Genomic DNA, 17,950 nt, shown 5'->3' with positions numbered 1-17,950 from the left:
TAAAGCAAACCTCTTCTACATGGCTTATAAGGAATGTTTGTGGCGACTCAGAGAACGGAGGGGATCTCTACCTCTGACATCATCACACGCATCGTTCGAGACTATGACGTCTACGTCAGACGAAACCTGCAGAGAGGATACACGGCACGGGAACTCAACGTTGGCTTCATCAAGGTAATATTGTGTGCTTTTTGTTGGGTTAGGTTGCAATTAGTAATGAATGACTTTTTGAGGTAACTTACCCAATACTGGATTTGAAAAAGGGGAAATGAAGACAGGGTTTACATCTTCATTTGAATGGTTTCAACTCATTTTATTGACAGGAGAAAAAGTATCGTCTGCAACAGCAGGTGGACAGAATGAAGGAGACGGTGAGGACGGTGGAGGAAAAGTCCAAACATTTAGTCCACCGCGTTGAAGAGAAGAGTCACGACCTCATCTACAAATGGGAGGAGAAATCTCGAGAGTTCATTGGAAACTTCCTGGAACTGTTCGGTCCAGATAAAGCCTGGGTAAGTGAGGGATATTTTTGTACGTAAGGGATTAGTTTTGGTCATGTTGTGCTGGTAGAACGCTAGGTTACTTGTGTAACCCCGGTTCTCTTTCAAACATTCGCTCTGTATCTCACTATGGGAAACGCCTCAGGCGTGACAGACTGTGGAAGCACCAATTACACCACGTCTGTCTGAGGACGGACAAATCACAGCTCGCGATTAGGAGCCCACCCTCTCCTTTATAATCCGCTGTGATTCCCCGAATCGGCATTCTAGCACTTTTCCTCGTGAAGACTTTCCTTAAGAACCCAGGCTGCGCTGCTCTGTTCACTCTGTGCATAGGATGCGCACTCCAGAATCTCGCCGGAAGTAGTAAGTCATCCGGGTACTTCTCGCATACTGATTTTCGAATTCTATGAATTCGGACATACTACTCGGCTCGCATACTGATTTTAGCGTACAGTATAGTATGGAAGTATGCGGCTTCGGACGCAGCTATGGAGTTTCCGAAAAAAATCCCCCCTGCAGTTTTGAAAATACTTGTGTTTGTGTGAACAGGACCTTTAAGTGTTCTCTACTTCTTATCATTTTCCTTTTTCAAAAGTCTCAATTCATTCGTCATTCATTTTTCCTCGGCTATTTATCTGGGGTCGCCACAACAAAATGAACCGCCAACAATTCCACCGTATGTTTTATGCAGTGGATGCACTTCTAGCTGCAACCCAGTACTGGGAAACAGCACTTACACATTGACACACAAACACACACACACACTATGGCCAATTTAATTTACTCAATTTACCTATAGCGCATGTCTTTGTACTGTGGAAAAAACCCACGCAAACCCAGGTTGAACATAATAATAATAATAATAATAATCATAATAATTACTTACATTTATATAGCGCTTTTCTGGGCACTCAAAGCACTTTACACACATATGGGGGAATCTCCTCATCAGGCACGTGCACACATAGGGCTCAACCTGCGCAGTGCACATACCCTTTTTAGTCTTGGATAGAAAGTGCCCTTCCAAAATGATCAAAAGTGCCCCCGCGACACCCCCCTGCCCTTCAGTAGGCGCACGACAATACCGCTCTTGAGTACACGCGCTACAACACCGCTCTTCAGTACGCGCGCGCAACGACGACGACAACAACCCCCCCCCACCCCGCCCTTTTCAGAAAATTTACCCTGCACATGCCTTTTGGACAGTCTCTGCACAGGCCTGCTCCTCATCCACCAACATGCACACAGAAATGCCAACTGGCCAGTTGAACCAGTGGCCTTCTTGCTGTGAGGCAACAGGGCTAAGCACTGAGCCTCTTAATATAGAATATATGTAGATCATGAAATATGCTCAAATAGCAATTGTTATTCCTGTAAGCATATCTTCAAATAGGCCTGAATGACATGAAATGGAGCTATTTTCAAGTTTTTCTCCAATTTTTCAAACTGACTTGCTTTGTGTTCTGCAGCACATGATTCAGGAGTGAAGTGGCCGTGTTCTCCAGGCTCTGTCACCTTATCAGTCTCCGAGTACATCCCCCAGCTCCAGTCCCACCAGAGGACGCTCTACATCACCCGACAGCCACTGGCCCCTTCTCCGCTTCCGCTCACCACCACCCAAAGAAGCCTCCATCAGCAGCAGTGATGGTGACGAGGGGGACAAGTAGATCCACAATGGCAGATTAAACAACAAATTGAGATCTACAACAATTCTGAGATAACAGAGGTCTCAAAGATCCAGACTTACCTCCTAATTTTGCAGAAGATGTGTTCAAAAATTAGTGGTCACATTTACTGTTTCTCTGCCAATTTTTTTGGGGAGGCAAAATCCAGCCGTTTCAGTGGGAATGGGGGCTGTGTGCAACAAACTTCTGTATTCTGTACAACTTATTATTTAAGTCTTTGTTAAATATGGTTAAAGTTGCCATCAAAGGAACCACCAAAGATGAAATGTCTGTCATATACAAACTAATGTCAAAATAGTTATTTGATTTGACCGTTTAATAACACGTTCATCTAAAAGAAATATGATAAAACAGGATCAATATAAAGAACTGGCTAGTTTAGCTGATTAACTTAATAACATATATTGGTGTCACACTGTTTACACTTCTGTTAAAAAGACAATATGTAATATTGTATCATAAAAAATACGCAAAAAACCTAAAAACAGTGTTGTATATTTGGCTGATTTATGCGCTTGCATTATCCCAAATGATTCTTAGAATGTTCAAATTGTCAAGTAAGAAACAGAGAGAATACAACTGTTAATGAACGACAGTTTGAAGTGCAACAGTGAATATAAGTCTTAAAGTGCTCAAAAGGATAAAAAGACTAGTAAAATGTCCAGGACAGAGAGTTACCACAGGTCCAAATGAACACACCATCTAATGGTCTAGAGCAGGGGTGGCCAACCCTGTTCCTGGAGATCTACCTTCCTGCAGATTTCAGTTGCAACCCTTATCAAACACACCTGCCTGTAATTATTACAAGGTGTTCAGGTCCTAATTAATTGGTTCAGGTGTGTTTGATATGGGTAGCAACTGAAATCTGCAGGAAGGTGCCTCTCCAGGAACAGGGTTGGCCACCCCTGGTCTAGAGCAGTGGTTCTCATGCTGCATTCACACCAGACGTGGAACGCGCGAATAAATCGCACGTAAATAGCCGCATGAACATTTAAGTTTACTCGCTTCATTCGCGCGTCAAACCCCGCTTCATTCGTGCGTCAAATTCACTTCAGAACAGACGCTGATTCGCGTGATGGACAGAGCTTCTGTCTGCCTGGTGAATGTAGCTTAGTTGCTAAATGGTTAACATGAATTGTATGAAGAAAATAACAGTGTTTATGTGCTTTATGAAGGCTGAAAAACAGCGTCGATACGTTTAGGGTCGTGTCTGAATCCACTAGATTCTTTCAGAGGTGCATCCAGCTCCATGAGCTCATAAACTCCTCCAGAAATTTAACCTGGATGACGGAGGCTTTCAGTGTTGGTCTGACTGAGCCGAGCCCAGTTTGATGAACTTTTGGTCGGTGTTGGCTGGAGGATTTCCCTCGGGACTACAACAACAGGCAATACGTCACAATCACACCCCCACAAGAGCAAGCTCCTGATTCCGCAGAAGTTCTGATTTTCGAACTCGACCGATTCGCGCGAAACGCGCGTTAAGTGCATCAAGCGTAAAACGCTTAATTCGCGCCACTCCATTCGCGCGTATCGCGCCATTCGCACCGCACAATTCGTGTCATTCGCATCACTCCATTCACTCGTATCACGCCACAGGATGTGTATTTGCGTGTTTGCATTGACTTAACGTAAATCACTTGAGCTTGACGCGCGTTCCGCGTCTGGTGTGAACGCAGCATCAAACGGTAAAGTCTAGATCGGATATGCGGCCGGCCGGAAGTACGATATGCACATTAATAAAGCAGCATTTATTTATGACACTGTATAACAATAATTAATATTTTTACAGTACTGTGATGGTTGGGTTTAGGGTTGGGGTGGGGATAGGCGTTAAAAAAAACATTTTATTGGGTAATTTAATAGATAACATAACTAATACTCGGTACAACTACAGTTTTTACATTACTGTGACGGTTGGGCTTAGGGTTGTGGTGGGGATAGACGTTATTAAAATACAACAAATGAGAAATTTGATAAATAATAGAAATAATTTGCGTTAACTTTCGGCCGCAAACGTATCCGCTCTAGCAACAACCGCATCAAACCTTTTTCATCAAGTACCAACTCAGAAAAAAATTGTCTCCCCAAGTACCAACCATAAAAAGCAGTATTGAAATACAGTAGCGTAGCAGGCGCAATAAAGCAGCTACAGCTCTGCACAGTTCAAAAATGTGGAAGATTAATTCCTATTATTAAGAATATTTATTATTTTCAGCCACTTTAAACATTATAAATAGTCTGAACATTAACACTGCACTGTGCTTATATGTAAAGACAAACAATCAAACAAACAAATAAAAAAAAAAATTGTCAACATTTAAATTAAAATGTTGTAAAATGTGTAAAAAGTAAAATAAAAAACTGTAGTACTTAAATGTAAAGTATTTACATATAGTAGCCAAATTATCAACACCTAGAAATATTGCCTGGACCTTAGAAATATACGCTATATGTCATCATGTTCATATATAAATAATTTTTAATAAATTTTGAAATATATGTAGCATGTACATATGACCCCACGTACCACTAGAAGGAAGCCCGTGTACCACTACCACAGTTTGAGAACCACTGGTCTAGAGAAAACCTGAACATTACACTGACAGGAACATGAAAACAACAACGGACTGATAACCAGCAGTGAAACACAGACTGTTAAATATCCCACAAATATTTAGCTGGGACTCTCTAATTAGGTCAGCTGATCGGAATGCACTCTACCATGAAAAGATAAACAGACACACCCACCCACGCACGCATGCACACCACAACACATACGTCATAACACATAACATACAGGAAGAACACACAGACCCCGAAACCATGACACAAATCCAGAGAAATAAGCAACATTAACTAGACACACAGACCGTGTCCAGCATAGCTATGATTATGACATCATACACCCTTGATTCACGATTTCATAGAAAACTAGGAAACACCAAAGTTGCTTTAATTTTGTTGTGTTTTTTATTAGAAACTGCTGCTTCTCAACATGATCACAACCAGAAGAACCGTAAGTGGCTGTCTGTGGCATAATAAATGCTTTAACGCATATTTTAGCTCATACATGAACATGACTTCGAGTCCCATAGGATGCAATGAAGACCACAACCCCATGATTCCACACTCAGCGTCATCAGACTACAGCTTTGCTTGTTGTGAATACGCGCCCTCTGGTGGCCAAAATGACATACTGTGCCTTTAATCTAACACCACAAGCTGATATCATTATAATTATTGTGTGAGCTTCTCTATTCTAAAAGAATTAGAGCCATTAGTAAAACTTTACTGTTAACATTATATTTATCTTCGATGTAAACAGACCTTCAGATTGAATATTATAACTCTGTGGTCATAATTATCACCCTTGTATTAAATAGTTATATGAAATATTTAGAAATTATGTATTAAATGCTGCTCTGTTTCTGAATGCATTGAAAGATGTACCACTGATCTAATGTAGTACAATCTTTTGATGTACTGGTTAGTTTAAGAAGCACAGTGCAATTTACGGTGTGCCATCACTGCATAAGAAACATAAAAACAAATGACTTATTTAATGTTAAGCTTATGTATTAGGCATTAAGAATATGACGAGTTTCACTTATTACACACATTGAACATATTATCCACTTACCACCCCAGCCATGGGATCATATAATTTCTCTAAAAAGCATAATATACTCTTTTATGCTTAATCTGGATCTAAAATTCACATTAAAGTGCTTGTGCTAGTTCTGCTTTTTCATTATTTTCCAGTAGATCTGTGATTTAATTCTATTAAATCCATCTGTTCAAATGTGTGGGGTCTGTATAATAATTTACTTAATTTAAATATTTAATTTAAATATTTTATATATATATATATATATATATATATATATATATATATATATATATATATATATATATATATAATTACTAATTTAAATATATATTTTTTGATCATCTGTAAATTGGTTGTTAAATGATAAATACGGATTTTTACAGTTCCAATTTGATTTTTTGGTTTTGTTCTTTTAAGTGTAATTTATTGGTTTAGTGATGCCAAAGTGTCATAAAACTGTAAATACAGTGGGGAAAATAGGTATTAAACATTTCTAAAGGAGCTGTTGGCATGAAATTGAACCAGATTTTGGTATAAACCCAAACAATACAAACAAAACAAAACTAAAAAAATCTAATAACAATAAAATGGCCTTCTGAACTAAAACTTATTTAATACTTTTATAAAAGGATTTTTTCTTGTGATGGCAGATTAAAGATGCCTCTAATATGGAAAATAAAGTCACAAATGTCAAAAGGTGTAAAAATCGATGTTCTGTGGGTCTCGTTCATCAAATCTGATCTTTAATTAGTATTGGATTCAAGTCAGGTGATTGGATTGGCCATTCTACAGCTTGATTAACTTTTTTTCCCTGAAAGCATTTGAGAGTTTCCTACACTGAAAAAAACTTATTCAAAGATGATTCCTTGGATTTACTATTTTTTTTTTACGTTAAGTCGGTTGTAAACACTTTATTTGGGCTGAATTTAAACAAACAAATTAGGTTGAACATTATTAAACTACTTTGTTTGTTTAAATTCAACATAAATAAATTGTTTGCAACAGTTCTGCATGCAACACTTTTTTCAGTGTACGCTGTTTGGATCATTGTCCAGCTGAAATGTCCACTCTGGTTTCATCTTCAACATTCTGGTAATGTTAATAATATTCATCTACAATGACAAAGGGAAGAGGGTTGCTGAAGAACTACTGAAAGGTTTCTGCTTCTTTCTGGGCTTTCACTGCATTTCTACACCTCCCTTTCTTTATGTATTCAATACTTTTTCCTTGTGTCATTTCATTTTATTATTCTTTCATTATTATTAATTTGTAAACTGATTTGTCTTCTTTGCATATATGGATTTCTTTAATTTTAACCAACATCTGGTGAAAATTTCGTGTCAATAGCACCTTTAAAAAAATGTTTTCTGAGACAAATGTTCAATACTTACTTTCCCCGCTGTATGTGTCCATCATAATTATTCTAATACGCTGACTTGATGGTTCTTTGATGAACAGAAATTAATTAATAGTAGTTAGTAAATAGTAATTAATAACATTTTATTAACCTTTTAAGAGCGCAAAACGCAGGGCGCAAACGCTTTCAGGGCGTGTCAGAACGCATTTTTGCTAATTTAAGGACGGGAAAATCCGCTTTGCGCCATGGCGCATGGTCTAAAAGGGTTGAGTTTATTTTCTTAATGAGTTATAGGTGTGTTTTGAGAATAAACCAATCAGAGTCTCATCTCCTCTTCCCTTTAAGAGCCAGCTGCGTCGCGCCAAGAGCGCATTCGCTATTTACAGGACGTAAAGTAAGTCTAAATGGAAAAAATTAGCATTTCACTAACAAACAGTTAACAGTTTTTTAATAGAAAACTGTTAAACAGAGCATCTACTGCGTGAGAATGAGAGATAATGGATCTACTTTCACTTTCGCTCTCGTGGACAGGAAAACCTTTACGCACAGACATCAATTAGTCTATAAATAATTTATTGTGTTTGTTAAGCACAAATATTCGTTTCAAAACTATTTCTAAATTCAGCTCTAATTTCCAGCAAACGAATAAATGAACAATAATAACAAAGTGTGTTCAAAAACCTGAGTTATATACTAAAACACATGCTGTGCCCCATATGGTCTAAAATCCGACAGGTGGGCAAATCTAAGCTTAAATATAAATATGGATATGATAAATAATACTGCTAATAATAATAACATTATACAAAAGCAAATTGTTATGAATGAACTAAAAAAGTCTCCCGAGATGAAGAAGACAAAAAAAACAGCGATTTTTCATATTTATGTAGGCTAGAAAATAATATGTTTTGTTATATTTTAATCCTTTATATCCTATATCTATTCTTATTATATCCTATATATATCCTTAATATTTAATTTTTTTCATATGTAAAGATATTTGCCTATTTCTCTCTTGTGCGCATTAAGCAGTGTGTAAGCGAGGCGCAACTCTGCGCCGGAGTTTAGACCGGGTTTGTTTTGGTCTAATGAAAAATCTATTATAGTTTCTCAAAATAGCAACGCGCCAGCGGTCCGCCTCAGAACGCCTTCCTTTTTAGACCAGAAAGCCTATGAGCGCAAAAATGAGCCCTAATGCATTTGCTATTTAAACAGCGTAGTGCAACGCCTCAAAACGACTCTTGCGCCAAGCTGAAATTAGTATTGCGCCGCGCCTTGCGCCACATTGTGCCGGATGTATGATAGGGCCCTTAGTAACTATAATGTGCACTTAGTGAATAAATGTGTTTTTTTTACTGATCCCAAACATTTCAACAGAAGATTTACCTTTTGAAATTGTGGCCTTAAAATTGGCCAATTAAAAATTGATCAGACAGATGCAAATTGCTAAAATCAAAAGGCCCCTTAATAAATGATCCTAACAAGCTGCTATATTCTCCATGTAAACATCTTTCCAAATTACATTCTTCTAATCTCTCTAATGTAAAACTATATTTACTCAATTAGAAGCATTAGTTAGCAAGTACTATACAGACCTAGAATGAAGTGGCCTTATCTGGCAGTGTTCAGTAAGCTTGGTAACTGTAATAAAAGTCATCTGTTGACTTTGTATGTGGACGCATCTCGTGGGTCGCTGCTCGGGTTACTCCAGTCATCAGCTTCAGGACCCGTCTGATAATGTCGCCATGCTGACTTATTGAAGACCGGCAGACGCTCAAAAGACTCACTGGAAAGAGCCTGGAGACCGAGGAGAAAGACCATTTCTGCTTTACAGTCAAAGCTAAAATGATTACAGAGTGTAATAACATGTCAGTGTAAATACCTTCAGATGAATGACTGCATCTGTCCCAAAACCTTCAACCGAGTACAGGTTCAGGTCTCCCTGAAAGTAGCGTGCGTACAGTCGAGAGATTGGCAGCCCATAGCCAAATCCAGCCTACAGAGACAAAATAAACAATCTCCATGGAAGCACACAAACCCAAAAACCATTTTCGACTAAAGGCCAAAGCTTTTTTATAAGTTTAAAAAGACCAGTACAATTTACAAACATTTATTTACATACTTGTGGGCCTGAAAAGGCTACATTCTTAAACAGTGGCGCCTGCAGGTGTACGGCTGTACGCACTGTGCGTACCTACCATGATAGGGCAGGAATTAATGCCGCTTTTAATCTTTTTATTACATAATTTAAATTGATTATTAAACTACGATATATTGATAAAGCGAGAAAGAATGACAACAAATAAAGGTGTGTGTTTTAAAGTGTGTATGTACTTGCATGGTGGGAGATGGATAAAGAAATCTGTTGGCTTGAGTATTACTGGTGGATTTTTCGCACCTAAAATCACCATTCAGATAGGTATTGTTTTAAAACGAGGTTAAAATGAGTAAACGCTCTTTAAAACAGCTAAACTTAATTGAGACATTTGCCAAAAGCCCTAAAATAATGAGACAAATACCGCAGTCTCATTATCAGCACCTGAGCCGGGGAACACGCAGTAGTCTTTTGGTAGTTTAAGCTTGGCACAAGTGTCGTTTTGAGGCGTTGCGCTACGCTGTTTAAATAGCAAATGCATTAGGGCTCATTTTTGCGCCCATAGGCGTTCTGGTCTAAAAAGGAAGGCGTTCTGAGGCGCACTGCTGGCGCGTTGCTATTTTGAGAATCTATAATAGATTTTTCATTAGACCAAAACAAACCCGGTCTAAACTCCGGCGCAGAGTTGCGCCTCGCTTACACACTGCTTAATACGCACAAGAGAGCAATAGGCAAATATCTTTACATATGAAAAATTAAATATTAAGGATATATATAGGATATAATAAGAATAGATATAGGATATAAATATAAAGGATTAAAATATGACAAAACATATTATTTTCTAGCCTACATAAATATGAAAAAACACTGCTTTTATGTCTTCTTCAACTCGGGAGGCTTTTTCAGTTCATTCATAACAATTTGCTTTTGTATAATGTTATTATTATTAGCAATATTATTTATTAATATTTTAATAATAATTTTATTTTTATTTTATTAATATTTAGTATATAACTCAGGTTTTTGAGCACATTTTGCTATTATTACTCATTTATTCGTTTGCTGGAAATTAGAACTGAATTTAGAAATAGTTTTAAAATGAATATTTGCACTTAACAAACAAAAGTATTTATTTATAGACCAATTGATGTCTGTGCGTAAAGGTTTCCCTATCCAAGAGCGAAAGTGAAAGTGATCCATTATCTCTCATTCTCACGCAGTAGATGCTCTGTTTAACAGTTTTCTGTAAAAAAAAACTGTTAACTTTTAACTGTTTGCTTGTGAAATGCTCAGTTTTTCCACTTAGACTTACTTTGCGTCCTGTAAATAGCGAATGCTCTCTTGGCGCGACGCAGCTGGGTCTTAAAGGGAATGGGAGATGAGACTCTAATTGGTGTATTCTCAAAACACACCTATAACTCATTAAGAAAATAAACTCAACCCTTTTAGACCATGCGCCGCGGCGCAAGGCAGATTTCCCGTCCTTAAATTAGCAAAAACGCGTTCTTACACGCCCTGAAAGCGTTTGCGCCCTGCGTTTTGCGCTCTGCGCATGGACCGTCAAAATAGAGCCCTTAGATTTCAGCAAAATATTACAATTAAAAAGGGAACAAGTTATGTCATAACGAATGCCCTTGAATAATGCAGCCTTTGACAGCAAGCATCAGGGTTTCTTGACATGACTGGCGGAAGGGGGCGGTGCGGTGCTGGATTTGTGCGTACCTTGGAATAAAATCCTGCAGGCGCCCCTGTTCTTAAAAATAGATTTCAAAGTTCACGCTTTGGAAAACAGTCGCTACTACACAAACATGATTTTTGTGGACAAAAGTTGACAACCAAAACAAAGATGGTTGACTGAAGGAGGTGTTTAAAAAGATGGATTACATATCTCCAATTTGCTCCACTGTAGTAAATCAAAGGCCATGCGCTCGATTTTTATGATCTGAGTCAGTGGTCTCAAACTCAATTCCTGGAGGGCCGCAGCTCTGCATAGTTTAGCTCCAACCACCACCAGTAGTCTTGAACACCTTGATTAGTTGGATCAGCTGTGTTTGATTAGGGTTGGAGCAAAACTGAGCAGAGCCGCGGCCCTCCAGGAATTGAGTTTGAGACCTATGATCTAAGCGATTGGCCGAAAGTGCATATCCAAATCCACTTTTGCTGTTTTAAAGTAGACCTGAAATCAAAACTAACCATATTGATTTTGTTAGCTCACATTGCTAGTTTTGTGGTGAAGAATTCATCTGTGCATATCATTACGAAAGAAGTTTCCCTTTGTAATCTAAAATTGAAATCTAAAAATGAACTTGTTTGTTTACAGTTACATTGTCAGATTCCGTCTGTCTGAGGTATTGGGCGTAGTTAACATACTTAACCACGCCCCTCCAACTGTCAGTTTTGACAGCGCTATTACAACAAACAGAAATCCTTCTTTCTTTATTGTCCACAAGTGGAAATTTATCTTTGGCTTCACCACACAACCACATCAGTGTTCACAGCAAACTTATCACAGAAAACAGGCAAGGGAAATACATTCAATATCATCACATAAATCATATTAAAAACTCAATTCAACCCTATTCATGCTTAAAAACCAGTATTAAATGTAGTCTAGTTTGCACAAAGGACATTTGATACACATTTACTTTGCTTGAGGTTGCCTAAAACGTCTTTTTGATGACAAGAGCTGAAATTTTATGTTTAAGGGATGGGAACCATCTTCAGTAATGACATGAGCTTCAGCTTATGGTGAGGAGGAAGTGTCTGATAGGCTATAATAATCATCATAGATATATACACTAGATATCGCATAGGGACCCTGAGCATACGTCAATAGCGCCGCCACATTGGTACAGTGCTCCTAGGACAAATGTCATTCAACCGCACTAGTCAAGACAGTGTTATTACGTGAAGATGCGGGACTTTAGCGCTGTCTACGGGTGTATTAAACGAGCAAACAAAGAAAACAAAGGCAGAACATTTCATAGGCAAGATTAGGTTTTTTTACGTTTTTGTATGTTTTGAACTTTTGTGTCAAACAGGTAACGTTATTGATGATAACAGTCACTGCATTCACCATAAGGCAAAGCAGCACCAACTCACACTAAACACTCGGCTTATGCTAGTTTTGTTGAATAAAATCAGCAAACAATGCAAAAGAAATATGAGGAGATGCTGCGGTACCAGAAACTTGTATTATTGTCGGCTAGTTTAGATCAGAGGTTCCCAAACTTTTCAGCCTGCGACCCCCAATATGACAATGCCAGTGACTCGCGACCCCCAATGACTTTAGCGCTGTCTACGGGTGTAGTAACGAGCAAACAAAGAAAACAAAGGCAGAACATTTCATAGGTAAGATTAAGGTTTTTTAACGTTTTTGTATGTTCTGAACTTTTGTGTCAAACAGGTAACGTTATTGATGATAACAGTCACTGCATTCACCATAAGGCAAAGCAGCACCAACTCACACTAAACACTCGGCTTATGCTAGTTTTGTTGAATAAAATCAGCAAACAATGCAAAAGAAATATGAGGAGATGCTGCGGTACCAGAAACTTGTATTATTGTCGGCTAGTTTAGATCAGAGGTTCCCAAACTTTTCAGCCTGCGACCCCCAATATGACAATGCCAGTGACTCGCGACCCCCAATGTCCTGGCTATGAATACAGAAACCTTGCATGCAATGTCACACACACACCAATACACCCAGGGATATTCTTCGTTTAATGTCAGTGCGGTAAATGGGCCAGAAACTTTAACCTGGTGTTATAAAATCAATCTGCTGCATCTGACGCTATTGCTGTGTCTTTAATATATTGTAATTACCACTGGGGTCGCAATCCAATAGAGCTAGTAACTATAAGCTACTATAGTAACTTTATAGTAATTATAAATGACTATATTTTTTCTCTTCTGTAGGTTATGGATAAAATATGGTCATTCTTATATGATTTAATAATAATAAATAGATTTTTTTAAATCACCAGGCGACCCCCCTTTATTGTCCCGCGACCCCTCGAGGGGTCCCGACCCCCACTTTAAGAACCCCTGGTTTAGATAACTGAAGTTATATATCTATTATTTTGAATATGTCAATATCTGAGGGAATGAGACCATTGTACCAGTCGCACTGAGACATTTCAAATGATATCAAACATGATAGATAAAGTCACTTGGATTGATATAGAACATTTATACTTTGAGATGACAATTCTTTGTAAGTTGAGTTAAAAAGGGAGTGAGTAAATAGGGGGCTTTCAGGAGATGTTTCAAATGTAAATGGAGGAAAGGAGAGGAGCTGGCTTTCCCACATTCCCACCTGGTGGATTGTGGAGCCGATTGTCTCTGTGTTTTCCGCTCATGTTTGACATCAAAATATTTGTGGCATCTCAAATCTTACTATTAAATTATACAATTTTGGATGGAAACACAACAAATGATGTCTAAATGCAGAAAAAAAAGAAACACAAAGAAAACGTTTGCATTGTTAGTACATCATTGTTGCTGAAAAATGAGTAAGCTGCTGTTCTTTGTTAATACCCTGTCAGATGCATATTTACCAGTGGGACCGCAGGTTGTGAGGGATCCAGTCGTGGTGTCGGAGCAGTGGAATACATGTAATTGAAGAGGCGATCGATCTTTCGTAATGGGACGCCCCCACCTTTGTCACTAATCTAAGAAGACACGTATGAATCAAATGAATAGAGCACAGCTGGTACAGTTGGTTTTGTTTTAGGTAAGTCTCCATGTAAATAATATTGTTATGAAATAACCTTGATGGAGAGGTCTTCTTTTCCCAAAGTAACCATTGCTTTGACTGGAGGAAGACCCTCGCTGCTGTTTTCATACAGCTCCACTGTGGCTCGCATTGAATTCTACACAAACACACACAACAAATGAAGTAAAACCCACAGAAAATGTGATCATCTGACAAGCACATCACTGCATCCCATTTTAACATTTAAACATCTACAAATGTGGACACCTTTTTGGAGACACTTAATAACAAGTTTGAATTTGCTAACATTAGTAAATGTAATAAGCAGAATGGACTATCAATGAAAATAATTTTCCCACATCTATTAATATTAGTTGTAAGTAATTTCCACATATAGCCTACTACTTTTTTTGTACATCGATTAGATATTAGTAGGGATGTAACAATATTGTAAATACCGTCATACCGCAATAGTAATTTTTATCGATATTACCGTAGGCGCATGACTCAATAAAGCTATATTTCTGAGAAAAGTTTGCTTAGGCGAATGAAGCGAACGGGAGGAAGCAGGAACTACAATTCCCATCAGCCTAGATGTGGCCATCATCCTTTGCGGTCTGTTGTCACTACAGATCCAGTAATGCGGAAATGGAGTGTGTTGCTAGTAGCGTGGAAGAAAAAGAGCTGGAAATGATCGAACCTAAAGCGGGTTTTAAATCGGATGTGTGCAAGCATTTCGGTTTCTTTCTAAAAAGATACGAAAAAGGAGAAAAGGTGACAGACAAAGAAAAAAACAGTATGCAGGCACTGCCAGACTGTGGTGAAATATAAGTCGGGGAATACGACTAAAAACAGTCATGGGGACTGCAGAACACAGCACACTTGTTAGATTGATGCAGACATTGACTTGTACCGTAAAGAGACCTCTATCTCACTCATGGCTTGTCCTCTCAAGTGGTGAAAAGACAATGCACAGCGTTACCCACTGCTGTCAACCTTGGCTAGATCATATCTCTCTGTCCCAGAAACCTCAGTCCCAAATGAGAGGGGTTTTTCTGTTGCAGGGGACATGCCCAGAGATCCCAGCTTTTACCAGATTATAGTTATATGATAATTTTCCTTAAAAAACCCATCTCTATCTAAGTGATTGAGTGATTAAATGTTGAATGTGATGAGTTTTCAACAATACTAAATTGAAACTTTTTTTTTTTAATAGTTTTTTGCTATTAAAATTGAAAAATTGAAGTTCCTTTTTCGAAACTTACAGATAGATGGCTAATTTGTATGTCATTGATATGTTCAGTGCTAAGGTAAATAAACCCTTTTGGCACTTTTTTCGAGTCTTTTCATTAGTTTTGTATCTATATAATATAATAATAATTTTAATTTTAATATATATAATAATTTTCCTGTAAATTATTCAATAAATACCGTACCGTGCCATTCATACCGAGGTATTACCGTACCGTGAAATTTTGATACCGTTACATCCGTAGATATTAGATATAGATTAGGAAATTTTTTACATAATTTATTCATCTATTTATCAAATAAATGCAGACTTTATATAGCTAGGTTAATATTTGCTTAATATTCGAAAAAATATATAAATATTTCGGTTGTTTATGGCTGCATTTTACTAGTTTTATTTTAGCTAGATTTTTTGTAATCATATGGGAAAAGGCTGTGTTTTTAGGTCAATAAAGCATTTAGTGCAGCAATTCTGTTACGTTTCATTTACATAACGTTCTAATCTAAAATTGATCCACACATTCACACGAACCAAAAATGTAGAGTTTGCTCATTATAAAGTGTGCCGTGTTTTGTTGTTTCTTTTCGAGCATTTAACAGTCTATTTCTCTTGCCTTAAAGAGCTCAAAGAGCATGTGGAATAGATGAGAGGGAACATAGACCGCCAGGACAGGCTTCTTGGGATTTTTTGCTACAAGACAGAGTAAGATAACACAAGATAGCATAGTTATGTGATTTAATACACATTTTGTAGTGGATGCTAATGACTAAAAACAGATAACACACACAGTTGAATTCCCCGATCTTCAGTTCAGGAGCCGTCATGTAGTACTGCTCACAGAGCATCTTTGCTGTCTCGTATGCATCTGACAAGAGAGATCGTAACCTTCAGAACAATTTTTTAATTTTCTCCATATGTGTTTTAAACTGGTTTAATCTCACCTCTCACCACCTCAGCCACGTTGCATGCTGGGTCGATGCTCCCGATGTGTTTCGGTTGTGCAAGACAAGCGGCATCACCAAACAGAAGAGCTGCAACAGAGTTTACCCTGTACTGAGGTTCAATTTTTATGTTGATTAGAGACATATAATCAAATGAACACCAAACAAACAAAAACTGCAGTTAAAAAATGTTTTATACAGAATTCAGAAACTATTTGTGCACCAGTGGCCACTAATTGAACTCTCCCATACATGCTAGCGAAACAAAACTTACACATTTACAAATTGTCATGTCAAAACTAGAGGAAAAAAAATGGGACACATTTTAAAACTCTGAACATTTATCTAACCACAGCACAAGTACATTTATGTCTGAAGTTAATTGAAGTGTCTATTTAAAGATGCCATAGAATAAAAATTTGGCATAGCAGAATATCAAGAGTTCTATTCATAAAAATGGCATAGTGAGAACCTCAAACAACCATTATTTCTACTGTATAATCCTAGTGAAAACACCCCAATTCTGTGAAGCAGGCAGCCATACATGACCATGGAGTCTCATCCGCGTTCATTGTATATAAGAAATGTGGAGTAAATATATTAAGTTCAACCATGTTATAAATGTATCTAATGCCACCCCAAAGAGGCAAAAGGTCTGTTAAAGTGTATATTTTGTCATTTTAACGTGTACATTGTGAAAATTATCGGTAACACTTTATAATAACTACACACTATGAGTCATTTACTAAACATTAGCATCTAGTGAATTCATTATTTGTTAAGCATTAACTCTACATTTATAAACGTTAGTAAGCAGTTTATAACTGCAGCTACAAATGCTCTATTCTTGACTTATAAGCACCTATATAATGTGTTTAATAATTGTATTTTCATACTTTGTTAATGATTTATTTTTCATTACTAAATTAAGTATCGCATTATTTACAAACAAGTTGTATTTAAGAGTAGTTGAGGGTTTTTAGGATGATTCAGAATGAATTGGTAAATGATTAATAAACTATTGAAATCAACATTTATATCTTATTATTCAGGCATATATTAATAGTTAACTAATATGTTAATAAATGCTTTATTAACTCAACTTCATGCAGTTTTGTGACCTAATCTAAAGTGGGGACTATTTATGCTTTATAAATCCCTAATAAATGACAATTACAGGCTCAGAATCAAATTAACAATAATCCTTGCAATCTTTTCTAAAAAGTAAAATTACTGTAAAGTTTAAACGTTGCTGAATAACAGGAGTGTCAAAATACAACATCCAACTGGATAAAACAACAACAACAATATAATAATTTAACAATATAATAAGATGCAATGTTTGAACTCTACAGTGATTTCATTTTAGATCAGGTTGCAAAGATTTATTTTTCATTTGAAGTACAGTTTCATTTGTGTATCTTTAAATGAATAGGTAAGAATAATGTCATTTTTCCTGTTTAGAATTTAACTGAGCCTTTATTTGTCATTTATAAGGGATTTATAAAGCATGAATAGTCCTCACTTTAAATTTGGTTACAAAACTAGATGAAGTTGAGTTAATAAAGCATTTATTAAAATACATAGTAACCATTAATATATGCCTGAATAATAAGGCATATAAACGTTGATTTCAATAGTTTATTAATCGTTTACTAACTCATTCTGAATGATCTTAAAAACCCTCAACTACTCTTAAATACAAATGGCTTGTAAATAATGCGATACTTAATTTAGTAATGAAAAATAAATCATTAACTAAGTATGAAAATACAATCATTAAACAC

The 17,950-nt window shown here is 37.0% G+C and overlaps 1 protein-coding gene across 4 annotated transcripts in view; it reads left to right on the top strand.

Moving 5' to 3' along the window:
• pcyt1bb (phosphate cytidylyltransferase 1B, choline b) overlaps nt 1–5,990 on the top strand; it is a 658,357-nt gene extending 652,367 nt beyond the window's left edge. Inside the window, exons 6-9 of one of the 4 annotated variants that reach the window (XR_015519616.1) lie at nt 32–174; nt 324–512; nt 1,973–2,909; nt 3,108–5,990. Coding sequence is in view for 3 of the 4 variants with exons in the window: in NM_001037374.2 (NP_001032451.2) it covers nt 32–174; nt 324–512; nt 1,973–2,170 (530 nt within the window). In the remaining variant the exon portion in view is untranslated. 4 annotated transcript variants of the gene reach the window in all.
• The last annotated feature ends 11,960 nt before the right edge of the window (nt 5,991–17,950 follow it).

Source organism: Danio rerio, chromosome 21 (assembly GCF_052040795.2).
Source record: "Danio rerio strain M-AB ecotype USA chromosome 21, GRCz13ab, whole genome shotgun sequence".
NCBI lineage: Eukaryota > Metazoa > Chordata > Actinopteri > Cypriniformes > Danionidae > Danio > Danio rerio.
Note: the sequence above shows the minus strand (reverse complement) of the source record. Positions and strands in the feature narration are given on the sequence as shown.